Source organism: Geotrypetes seraphini, chromosome 10 (genome assembly GCF_902459505.1).
Source record: "Geotrypetes seraphini chromosome 10, aGeoSer1.1, whole genome shotgun sequence".
Classification (NCBI taxonomy): domain Eukaryota; kingdom Metazoa; phylum Chordata; class Amphibia; order Gymnophiona; family Dermophiidae; genus Geotrypetes; species Geotrypetes seraphini.
Window position 1 is genome coordinate 43,988,736 of NC_047093.1, and position 13,229 is coordinate 44,001,964.

The 13,229-nt window shown below is 41.7% G+C and overlaps 1 protein-coding gene across 4 annotated transcripts in view; it reads right to left on the reverse strand.

Annotated features, from left to right (window-relative positions):
• The window catches only part of LOC117368483 (ketosamine-3-kinase-like), a 29,372-nt gene that overhangs the window by 342 nt on the left and 15,801 nt on the right, over positions 1-13,229 (reverse strand). For 3 of the 4 annotated variants that reach the window (XM_033962187.1, XM_033962186.1, XM_033962185.1), the window contains exons 5-6: positions 6,760-6,882; positions 4-3,700 (exon numbers count right to left, since the gene is read on the reverse strand). In XM_033962187.1, coding sequence (XP_033818078.1) covers positions 3,362-3,700; positions 6,760-6,882 — 462 coding nt within the window. In that variant the 3' untranslated portion in view covers positions 4-3,361. Of the gene's footprint in view, positions 1-3; positions 3,701-6,759; positions 6,883-13,229 lie in introns of those variants that run through there. The other variant, XM_033962188.1, reaches the window with a different exon arrangement.

The window sequence follows — 13,229 nt, forward strand, 5'->3', positions numbered from 1 at the left end:
GAAAAGAGAAGGAATGAATCCAATTACTTCAATAAAAATCTCACCTACAATTTGTTTGTTGAACTGCATTTCTACATATTTAAGTGGACCAACATAGCAACTACAGTTTTTACTCATTGTCTTAAAATAGCAGTTAATTACTTTATTTGATATACCACCATTATTAAAACTAGTAGTTAAGCCAAAGCGGTTTACCATAATAAAAGCAAGGGTGACAATTCAAAAATCAATAAAAACAAAACAAGGTAAATCATCCAAAACACAAAACCAGTACAAACTGGCAAAAAGGTGGGGGGGAAGAAAAGAATTACAATATGTTATAGGGAAAAAAATAGAGGGAGGGAAAAAAACAAAAGGTAATGGGAGAGAGAAACCATATAACCAAAGTAAAGAACTATAAAAGAGCTGTATTAAAGGCCATTTTAAAATAATAAGCCTTTAATTGTGATTTAAAAATTTTAAGTGATTTTTCTGCTCTTAAATATAGTGGAAGAGAGATCCACAAGGTAGGGGCCATTCCCAAAAAGCTAGAGTCCCTATTAACATCCAAAAACATCTGCCTAAAAGATGGCATAGTCAACAAATTTTGGTGAGAGGAACAAAGATTCCTTTGAGGAGAATAAGGAATCAGAAATGCTAAAAATGAAGGAAGGACCTAAAGATTGAATCTGGAAAGAGTACATTATACTTAAAGGGTATTCTATAAGCAAGTAAAGGTATAATGTAATCACATTTAGATTGACAGTACAGCAAGCAGAGTGCTGTATTTTGCACAAGCTGAAGATGAAGTTGATATTGAGGAAGATCAATTAAAAGAGAGTTACAATAGTCGAGTTTGGAAAGATCCAAAGAATGTAAAAGAATCTGGAGAGAATTATGGTTTAAGAGTGTCTGAACAGAACGAAGCTGATGGAGTTTTAAGAATGAAGAAGAGGCAACTCTGGAGTGAAAGAATAAAGTATTATCTAAAGTTACATCAAGGATTTTAATAGACATGAAGTACGGCAAGGCAATACCTTTCATACTGAAACACAGAAGGTTTAATAGACATTTATTTGAAGAAAAAAAATCATAGTAGATATTTTCTGAGAGTTAACTTTCAATCTATTCAATGTTATCCAATCAGCCACCTCGTCTAGTTTTTTATAGATTAAAGAGACACTGGACACAGAATTGAAAGGATAAAGAAGCTGAATATCAACATAAATAATGAAAGTGAATCCAAGGGACTGAAGCAGTAATGTGAGTGGAGCAAGAAATTCCTGAACTTGCTGCAGACTTGAAAAAGAACCAGAAGAAAACACAGAATAAGACTTCTCAGTGAGATAGGACTGAAACCATTGAAAAGCTTTATCGGTGATATATAAATCTCTTAGATGGTCTAGTAAGATTGAATGGTTCACTAAGTCAAAGGCAGCGGACATATCCAATGAAAAGAGAACATCATCAAGGTTGCCATCCAGAATGGAAAAATAGTGCAGTTCTTTCTATTCCTGCATAATGAGTGGAAGGCTGTCTTGCGCATAAATATGAAGAAGTAGCTGCTGTTAGATGATGTTCAGTTTGATATTTTAAGAAGGTTTGGGCTCTTTTAGATGAATATTGTAGAATACATGCTAATTGACTTGTTCTGGTTTGTACTTCCAATTTGTCTATTTTTACAATTTTGTGGGGGGAAGGGTTTAAATGTCATTAGATTGTGTTGAATTATTATATTTTATGAAATTCAATAAAGACATTTAAACCAAAGGTTGCCATCCAGAATTGATATTACATAATTTGTAAGACCTAAAAGCGAATGTTCAGTCGAGTGCTATGGACGAAAGCCTGCCTGACATTGGTGAAGTGCATTTGTACAATCAAAAAAAATCAGAAAGTTGTACTGCTACTACCTTTTCTGTAATTTTAGAAAGAAAAGGCAAATTAGAAATCGGCCTATAATTTTGTTACTTCAGCAGGATCCAATTTCAAGGTTTTAAGCATGGGAATAACTATAGCATGCTTCCAAATAGAAGAAAATACATCTGATGTCAGACTATTTGAAACTATAACCTTCAAAAGACCAGTATGGCAGTCTAATAATCATTTTAAAAGAAAAACTGGAATAGGATCATTTGGAGATGAAGTAGATCGAAAAGATACAACTACCTTTTTCAAAGATGAAACAGAGGGAATAGTAAAAGCTGAAAGTGCTGAAACAGGGACCAGAGAAAGAGGAATGTTAGGGGTAGGTGAATAAGTAGGCGCAGTAGTTGTTAAGGAGTGCCTAAGATGGATGACCTTGTCTTGAAACCATTAGCAAAATCATCAGCGATGTCATAGATTGGGCCGGAATTGTACTTGAAGAAGATATTCCAGTTAAAAATAAAAGAAACAGTACAATTGGGAGTTGGTCATATCCTGCTGCAAGATCTTATGAATATGGTTTCATCTTGCTTGCCATAAAGAAACTGAATAGTACTTAGAAAAGAGATTTAAAGTGTGCAGGTGTAGTGGCGAAAGGATTCTTTCTTCAAGAACGTTCTTCACTACATAATTGATGCCTTTAAGAGGGTAAGGCCTGGATGGAACCATAGCTGAGTAGAACGGTGGTTAGAAGAAATTAGTTTACAAGGAGCAGAAAGATTGAGAGCTGATTGAAGATTTTGACCTGATCACATAGGTCAAGGTCCAAATAATTAACAGGAAATGGATCACAATTTTAAAAAAAAAAAAATGTCCAAAGTTAAAGACTAGAAGTTTCTAATTTGCTTAAGAGAAGAAACAGCAGGAACACCAAGGGCTCCTTTTACTAAGCTGTGATAGAGTTTTTAGCGCATGCTAAATTGCCGCATGCACTAAACCCGCACTACGCGGTTAGAACTAACGCCAGCTCAATGCTGGCATTAGCGTCTAGCACGCGCAGCAATTCTGCATACGCTAAAACCGCTATCGCAGCTTAGTAAAAGGAGCCCCAAGTATAGAGGTGAGAATAGTAAGGCAAAACTACAAGAAATTGATCTGACCATGGTACAGGCACAATTGAAAGATTAGAACTATTAGAAGAAAGGTTGGAATAAGTAATAACCACATCTAACAGGTGCCCTGCAGAATGTGTAGACCCATGAACCGGCTGATGAAGAGAACAGTCATCAAGAAATCATGAGTAAAGTAATCAGAAGAATCATCAAGATGAATTGGTTTCAAAGAGTTTCTTCAACTCTGTTGCTCCCAGCATCATGGATCTAAGTAAACTGGCATGATATTTGCTGTCAAGATATCTGTGGTAGTGCTTTAAAAGGTAATAGACAAAAAAGAGACATACTGGTATGTGGAAGAAATCAAGGCGCATTTAGCACTGTAAGGATAGCTAATTTCAAAGTTACTGTAAAAGTTTTCTCATTAAGTTTAGAGAAGATCCTCTGTACTGTGTTCCAAAGTGATTCCAATGGTTTAAGTAATTGAAAAGTTGGTACAGCTTTTGGCGTTGCTCAAAGCCTTGAGCTTTAGGTATTTTGTTGTGGTAGGCAGAGAAGAATGAACTTCCAAATCCACCAAACATACCTGCAATAGCTAACTCAAACTCAGAATGTCCATAGAAGGAAGCTGGATCAAAAACGATGGGGCCAGTGTCATCTTCGGCCACATTTCCTCCCCAGAGGTCTCCATGCAGAAGGGCTGGGACAATCTCCATGTCCTTGAACATCTCAGGTATCTTTAACTGGCAACAAATAATTTATTAACATTTAGGACAGCGTTAGACCTCATCCAAGCAAGATTCAAGAGCAATAGGTATAAATATTTGCTGACCAAATAAGAAACAAATGCGAAGTAGACGCCTGGGGGCAATTTTATATATGGTGCTACAATTAGATGTCAAAAAGCTGATCACTAAGCTAGTATTCTATACTGGCAACTTTGTGTACCAAAGTTTACAGATTACTGGTTTAAGTGGGCAATGATGGGCCTAAATTTAGGTGTTACCATTTATACTTACTTTATGGCACTCATAATCACAACTAAGTGTAGCACCTGCATTTATACTGTACTGTATATCTCTGTTTCTAGAGTCTCATAATTAAAAGGTAAAAAAAAAGTTGAAGTGAGATTTGAACTAGAGAATGACACGGGGAAAAATTATGTCCCTGTCACCGCCCCGTCCCACCATCCTCTGCACCGCCCCGTCCCCGCTGTCCCTTTCACCGCCCCGTCCCCGTCTCTGCCGTCCCCTTCACCGCCCCGTTGTCTCTTTCACCGCCCCCGCCCCATCCCCGTCTTCAGCATCTTCTCCTCTCCATCCTCTCACCCTCAGCACCCTTCATGCGGTCCAGCAGCTCCCTCCCACCGGCCAGCCGTGCATTTCCCTCCCTCCCTTCTTTTCCCTTACCTTTTCTTGTTAAAACGTGCGTTTTCTATAAGGCTAGGAGCTGTATTACAGCCGGAGCCTTGAAGTCGTGTCGGGTTGCCGGCTAGAAAAGTCTCCTCCGATGCAACCGGAAACAGGAAGTTGCGTCAGAGGAGACTTTTTCCAGTGTGCAACGCGACGACTTCAAGGCTCCAGCTGTAATACAGCTCCTAGCCTTATAGAAAACGCGCGTTTTAACAAGAAAAGGTAAGGGAAAAGAAGGGAGAGAGGGAGATGCATGGTCGGCCGGCAGACAGGAGAGAGTGGGCTGCCGCTCGTTCACCGCACGTTCCAGATGGTTCACCGCCCCGTGCTACCATTCACCGCCCCACAGGGAGGTGAATTGCCTTGTCCCCGAACTTGCGGTGACCATTTTTTTTGGTCACCGTTTTGGCGGGTTACCCGCGGCTAAACGCAGCTAGCCGCGGGTAACCGCCACCGTGTCATTCTCTAATTTGAACCTGAAGCCCTTGGTTTACAGCAAGTACACTGCACTAACTACTAGGCTACCCTTCAGATCTATTTGCTGTTGTGTTCAGAATGTCTATAATATGTTAGGAAGCTTAGGGCTCCTTTTACTAAGCTGCAATAGCGTTTTTAGTGCACGCAGAATTTTAGTGCACGCTAAACCCATGCTACGCGGCTAGAACTAACGCCAGCTCAATGCTGGCGTTAGGGTCTAGCACGCGCGGCAATTCAGCGCGCGCTAAACCCGCTATCGCAGCTTAGTAAAAGGAGCCCTTAGTTTCCCTTTCAGGAGAGAGAGACAGTAACCACTGGGGGATTAAGGAGGGATCATGGTGCCTTGGTCCTTCCAGTGGTCAAGTACTCAAGCAGAGCATCCTTTTATACCTTGGATCTGATTGAAACAGGTACAATTTAGGATGCCCTTCTTTTTTGACTTGGACATTTCTTCCCATTTAAATTATTGCTATTGGACATCCTAAATTTGGGCCTTCACTAGTCCCACCCAGAGCATACATCCTTGCTAGTTGGATGAACTGAAGTGTAGGATGTCCAAATTATGCCTGTAGAAACTTCCATATGCTTTGAAAATGAACCCTATAGGAACCTATTTGCCAAAAAAAGAAATCTAAAACCAGCTACAGTAGTATGCAAATATTAACACACAGGTTTACACCTATTCCAAAATTGGTGTAAATATGTATGTGTACAACATACTCTGAAGCAAGAAAGGATGTCCAAAAATAAATGCATACTTAAATTACATCCAAATACCTACCCAGTACTACAGATAAATATGGTTCATAGACAAAAGTGCGCGACGACAACCCAGCGCAAACAACTGAGCGCAAGGCAGAAGTGCGCCAAAGAAAAACAGTATTTTAAGGGGCTCTGACGGGGGGTGTTGGTGGGGAACCCCCCACTTCACTTAATAGAGATTGCGCCGGCGTTGAAACTTAACTTTTTCCCTCTTTTTTAGGGAAAAAGTGAAGTTTTCAGTATAATGTGGGGGGTTACAACCCCCCACAACGCCGGCGTGATCTCTGTTAAGTAAAGTGGGGTTGGGTTCCCCCCCACACCCCTCGTCAGAGCCCTTTAAAATACTGTTTTTCTTCGGCGCGCTTCCGCCTTGTGCTCAGTTGTCGGCGCGCGCTTTTGACCTGTCACCGATAAATATTGCTAAAACCTTCCGCTTTTTCCTCTATAATATTACTAAAATCCGACCCTTCCTCTCTGAGCACACTACCAAAACACTTATCCATGCCCTCATCACCTCACGCTTAGAGTACTGCAACATGCTACTCTCAGTCCTTCCACTTAGCTATCTCGCTTCCCTCCAATCCGTCCAAAATTTGGCTGCACAACTTATATTCCAGGAGAGCTGCTATACTCATGTTACCCCTCTCCTAAAGTCACTTCATTGGCTTCCCATCCGTTTCAGACTTACAATTCAAATTCCTCTTACTGATCTACAAATGCACTCACTCAGCTGCCCCTCTCTCTTCACTTATCTTTCCCTATGTTCCCCCCATGAATGACGCTCAGCTGGTAAGTCCCTCATATCTGTTGCCAACTCCAGACTCCATCCCTTCTTCCTTGCTGCGCTGTATGCTTGGAACAAGCTGCCCGAATTCCTATGGCGGTCTCCGTCTCTGACAGTGTTCAAGGCCCAGTTAAAAGCCCATCTATAGGTTCATTTTCTTCTGCTTATGTTAGTATTCTGTAAAGAAAAGTAGGTACCTATTTTTCTTTATAGAATAGGCTTGAAAGACGTTTGCTATCCTTAACTATTTCTGGTCAAGATTATCTTGATTTATATATTTTTTTAAATGCAGAATTTTTTATTTTTTTTTTAAACCAAATTATAAAGGGCTGAAGTTTTAACAGCCTCCTTGGGCCAACTTCCCTACCTGGAGTGCTGCCCACAGCTCTCTTGCTTTTCTGTCTCCATAATCCTTCTCAATCAAATCCATCTGAGTCTGAAGTCGCTGATGTGTGAAGAAAGTGGCCCAGTCACTCTGCCAGTCATTCCTCTGGAAATAAGACACCAAAATAGTCCATTATTCCATAGACAAAGAGATCACCCTGCTGTTCAGCAACACTGACGAATTGCATCAGACATGTGCAAGATGAAAACGGACAAGACAGACGTCACATGTAACTGATCACAGTAATGCGAAGAATCACAGTGCTGATCATGTATCATACTTGGCCCTTCAAGTTAGGTGCCTCAATGCCATGTATTGCATGCCAATTCTCTAATGGCATCTAGGCACCAATATTCTGTTATAGAACACTAGTATAAGTTGGCATTTAGGTGTGCCCACTTACACCAAGTCTATGGCTTTCGGAAGTTGGCATACATAAGTGCACCATGCAGTGCACATAATTTGTAGTATCCTATAAGGTGCACACGTAAATACAGTGGTACCTTGGTTTACGAGCATAATTGGTTCCAGAAGCATGCTCGTAATTCAAAGTACTGGTATATCAAAGCACATGTCCCCATAGGCCACAATGTAAACTGAAACAATTCGTTCCACAACCAAGGTTTACTATGGTGGCCCAGGGGTGGGTACCTGCCTGTGGGTGCTGCAGCCCTTGTAGCGTGGTGGCTTCCTTTCCCCGGGGTCCCCGTGCGGCTCTCCCTCTTCGGCTGATGCCTCTGCCGTTCACCAGCGCCTCCCGGCTTCTGATTCAAGCCGGCTGCCATCCTCCAGACACATGTGCAGGACCTCTGAACTCCCCCTTCAAGCCGGCGCCACTCCAACAACATGCGCATCACGTACAAGCACGTAGGACATCCTGCATGCTTGTACGTGGTGCGCGTGTTGTTGGAGCGGTGCTGGCTTGAAGGGGGAATTCAGAGGTCCTGCGCATGCGTCTGGAGGATGGCCAGCTTGAATCAGAAGCCAGGAGGCGCTGGTGAACAGCGGAGGCATCGGCCAAAGAGGGAGGAGATCCGCCCGGGGACCCCGGGGAAAGGAAGCCACCACACTACAAGGGCTGCAGCACCCACAGGCAGGTACCCACCCCACCATAGAGCTTGTGTATCGAATCAACACTCGTTTTGCGAGACGAAAATTTGCTGAGTGTTTTGCTCGTCTTGCAAAACACTCGCAAACCGGGTTACTCGCAAACCGAGGTTCCATTGTACAACGTATGAGGTAAACTCAAAATCAGCAAATTGAAATTATTAATAGGGCTACCATGGAACAGTTTCACAGTATATACTTATTTACAACAGTGAAATTAAAATAAGAAAGATATAATACAGTCTCAGCATAATACTTATCAAACACCTAATAAGCACACAGAATATTCAGATAACATAGATATGATGGTAATGCTTGTCTATAATACAATAGAATATTATTTAGGGCTCCTTTTACTAAGGTGCGCTTGCGTTTTTAGTGCGTGCTTAAGATTAGCACGCGCAAACCATGTGCTAAACTAAAAATACTAACGCAAGCTCTATGGAGGCGTTAGCGTTTAGTGCGCACTGCATTGTAGCGCACATTAAAACCACTAGCGCACCTTAGTAAAAGAAGCCCTTAGTGTACTTGCATGCAACTGAACAAACAGTGGAGATGTCCAAGGAAAATAGGTGAGCTAATGTGTTTCATGACTCTTTATTCATTCAATGACTCGACATGTACTTGTTTCGGCCCAACCGGCCTGCATCAGGAGTCTTGTGCTTTGTAGATGCAACACTCACATTTGATGATTCAAGGACTTGGCTCACTAAAAACTTACGCAGTGCTCTTGTGGAGTAGCTCAAGCCAAAAGCATTTGCAGTCGCGAAAGCCTACTCCACAAGAGCATTGCATACGTTTACACATGCTTATTATATATAGTGAGTGTTGCTTCTACAAAGCACAAGACTACTGATGCAGGCCGGTTGGGCCGAAACATGTACATGTCGCGTCATTGATTGAACGAATAAAGAGAGTTGTGAAATAGAGAATGACACAGTGACAAAATTCAGCACCGTTCCCGTCCCCGCGGATAACCGCAGGAAATAATCCCATGTCATTTTCTAGTGTCTATTTCAACCTCGGTCCTTCTACACCAGCATTCTTCAAAGCAAAGCTTGCGGGGCAGTGGTTGTGGCCATTCATACTCTGATTCTTCCCTCTCTCTATAAAGAATGACATGAAGATGGTTTCCCGCGGTTATCCGCGGGGACGGGAACGGTGATGAATTTTGTCACCGTGTCATTCTCTATTGTGATTTTAATTTTAATTCTCTTAGATACAATCTTACGTACCCCCAATACTTAGCCATAAAAGAATTGGTGATGCGGGATGATATCATCATTCATCAAGCTGACAAGGGGGGGGCTATTGTAGTCCAGGACCATCGTAGCTACACTACGGAAGCAATGAGACAATTGGGGGACATCTCATCTTATATCCCCATGACCAGCGACCCGGGGGATGATTTGGCAAAGGTTATTTTTGATTATGTCACCAAAGCATATGAGGATAAACTTATTACTAAACATGAGTATAGATTTCTCTTGGAAAAATTCCCCAAGACACCTACAATCCGTTTTGTACCTAAGATACACAAAAACTTTCAGAATCCACTGGGCAGACCTATAGTCAACACGAGGGACAGTATACTGGAGCCGCTCTCAAAGTTTTTGGATATTTTTTTAAAACAAGCAGCTGTGCAGGTATTTAAAAGATTCCTCCCATTTCATTAGAAAGCTTGGAGAGGTTACCCATCTTCCCTCCAAATGTTGGATGGTAACTCTAGACATAGTGTCCTTGTACACGAAGATTCCCCAGAGCGGGGCGATGGATATTATCAGAGAAACTTTGGAAGCCAGACAAGGACCACAAAGAATCACCAAACAATTTCTAATGTCATTGGCAAAATGGGTCATAGAAGAAAGTTATTTTCTTTACAAGCGCACCTATTACAAACAGGTCCAGGGTGTCGCTATGGGGGCTACTTTTGCCCCTTCGGTGGCCACCCTATATGTGGGCCGCTTTGAAGAACAAATCATTTATACATCTGTACAGTATAGCTCCAACATAAAATTATGGCTTAGGTTCTTGGATGACATATTTTTCCTTTGGACTGGATCAGAGACTGAACTATTAAACTTTATACAATGGATTAATTCTGTGGACAAAAACTTGCAATTCACAGCTACATATAACTCTTTACAAATTGATTTCTTGGACATTACAGTACATAGGGTTGGTGTATCTTTTGAGACCACTCTTTATAGAAAACCAGTGGCGAGGAACACTCTATTACATTTTGCCAGCTTCCACCCTTATAAACTTAAGAGTAGTCTTCCCATCAGCCAATTTTTAAGAGCCAGAAGGGTATGTTCTGAGCTTAGTGAGTTTCAGCGGGTGGCTAAGGACATAAGTCACAGGTTCCGTGTCCGAGGGTATCCAGAAAAATGTATACATCAAGCCTATTTAAGGGCCCGATTTTCCCATCGAGACCTTCTCTTACAATACTCTGATAAGGGGGCCCAACCTATTAGGGAGGAGATGAATTTGGTTTGTGTATTACCTTATTCTGATGTAGTAAGCACCATAGGGAGATTCATCAGACAACACTGGCCTATTTTGAAGAATCTTAGGGGTTTGGATGATTTTCCCCTAATTACATATACAAAAGGTACTACTATAGGCCAGTTGCTTAAACGTCGCACCCCTGTCCATACTCCTCTGGGCTCTCATTCCCCTTGCACCCAATGTCAATGGTGCGATAAAACGATCGTGGGCAGCGTTTGGTGTGACCCACATACAGGTAGAGTTATTCAAGCTAAAACACACACCAACTGCAAGTCAGCTTGGGTTATATATATTATCATTTGCCCTTGCCCTATGGTGTATGTGGGTCGCACCAGACGTGCAATACAGCTGAGGCTCAATGAACACAAATCTAGGATTGTCACGGGAAACCTGACAGCGCCCTTAGTTCATCACTGGCAGTCTAAACAACATCAGTTAGACCATATCAGGTGGAGAATCATCGATACCTTATGCACATATGGGATGGAGGGGGATCTAGAAGCTAGGTTAAACTACCTGGAACAAAGATGGATATACCGTCTTAATACGGTTGTTCCTCATGGTCTAAACCTAGAATTAGAATGGTCATCCCTTCTGTGATTTTTCCTGGGAGTATATACTCCTCCTAAAACAAATGATGGGAGGTAAGAAAACATGGATTAAAATTTTGTCGTTAGTTTCCCCCCCCCCCCCCCCCGGCTTTGGGTGCTGCATTGGCTGGGATGTTCTCCCTCCCTTTTCTCCGCCCACTTCCGGGACCCGGGAAATTTAAAGACGTTTCTGATCACGCCGCGGCCATCTTGAGAACTCAGATCGGGTGGTCACGTCGTGTAAAACTAGCACAAAAAAGGTATGCATAACATTGCCAAAACTGTAGTGTGTATGTTATTTGACTTAGCTTTCCTTCACTGAAGCGAGGTTTTCTCGTTACAGGGATAGTAGCCCTGAGGAAACCCCCTCTACGGGTGAAACATGTCGGCTTGTTTATCCTTTACCAGCAACCACTCTGTATAAGCTAAGTATTCATTCTAAAATTAATACTCTTTAGAAATATTTATTATTTTAAAACTATTATAAGAGTAAAACATACCTGTGAAAAAATATAAAAAAATATAAAATCAAAAAAATATATAATAAAAGACATAACAGTTCAAACACTGTATCAACCCTATGACGATCAGGTGCATAAAGCCAGAGGATATGATCTTTTGATCCCCTGGTGGCATCTCTGAGGGCTGAGAATATTTGTTAGAACAGCATTGTTACAAGGTATTTAAGGTGACCTAAAACATCACCTTATGCTATTTGTTGAGATTTGACCTTGTATAAAACCCATCATTCAAGCCTATCATTTAATTTAATAAATTCTCTATTGTGAAACACATTAGCTCACCTATTTTCCTTGGACATCTATACTGTTTGATTGCTTGTGATTGACTTGTGGAGGTACTGCACATACTTAGTTATAGAACTGTGCTTATACGAGGGGCCACTGAAAAGTTTCAGCTCAACCAAGAACAGAATGATGTGGAACCATGAAACTTACAAGCTATTCCACACTTTTCTTTACACTTTTCATAAGTTTCATGGCTCCATATCATTCTCTTCTCGGATGGGCTGAGAACTTTTCAACCCCTCATAATGACCATTGACTTGCACTTCCTGAGATTAAATATTAACGGATCTAATGTATTTCTATAATAAACGTGCAATAAAAGAGGCACCGAGAGCAGGCCTTTTTGAAGTCTATTCTGTAAAGAAAAATAGGAGCCTGCATGCTACCCAAACTCTACGTGAACGTCCCTTTACAGAGTTTTAAAACAAATGGGAACACAACTCACGTTCATTGGTGGGGGCGGTGCTGTAATAAACCATGTATTAGTAAAATTAAGTTAATACGGGATAGGGAGAATGGAGGAGTGAGATTGTGCACCCTCTAGGGGCAAAAGAAATACCTACTGTACCTGAATGTAATTGTGGATCTAAAAAGAAATCAGATTTGTGCTAGTTCGTAAGATCCTCCAGCATCATCTCCATGGTTGATTTCAATGTGGTTACAGGTCACCCTCTTCGCCTGGTTCCTTCGATCTTCCCAAACCCGATGTCCTCCATTGGTCTCTCTTCTGATGGTGTGATCAAAATAAGACAGTCGTAACTTCATCATTTGGGCTTCAAGTGACATAGCCAGTGCGATTTCTTCCAGAATTGATTTGTTAATTTTTCTGGCTGTCCATGGCACGCGTTATCTTCATAGAACATATTTATAAAGGAGTGGAGCATGGGTGGGGTTCACTTATGCACATAACCTATACAATACTATAAGTTACACGCATATCTTCAGTATTTAAGCATGAGCCGATGGATACACTCATACCTAAATACTATGGGGCTCATAATCAAAACTTTAAAACATTCAAAAACCTCCTAATAGCAGGGACATCCGATAAGCAAAACCAACTTTCTGGACGTGCAGCAGCACTGCTAAGCTGCTGTGTGTCCAGAGATCAAAGGGGCATGTTGGGAGGTGTGTTATGGGTGGGAATCGGGTGGGCTCCAACCTGGACATACTGCAGCCATAATCAAAGCTTTCCTAGAGGGAACTTAGATGCTGCCAGTTAGACCTTTTAGAGTTGCATCTAAGTTCCACAAAGGTGCTCAAATTGACAAAAAGACCATTGGAGGATTTAAGGCACGACCCCCCCCCCCTTACTCCTCCAGTGGTCATGACCCCCTCCCACCACCCAAAGAGCAAAAAAATAAAACAAAAACCCATAGGCTTCCCATCAGCTGATCGCAGCAAAGGAATCCCCATTAGATAAGCTGGTTTCAGGGAT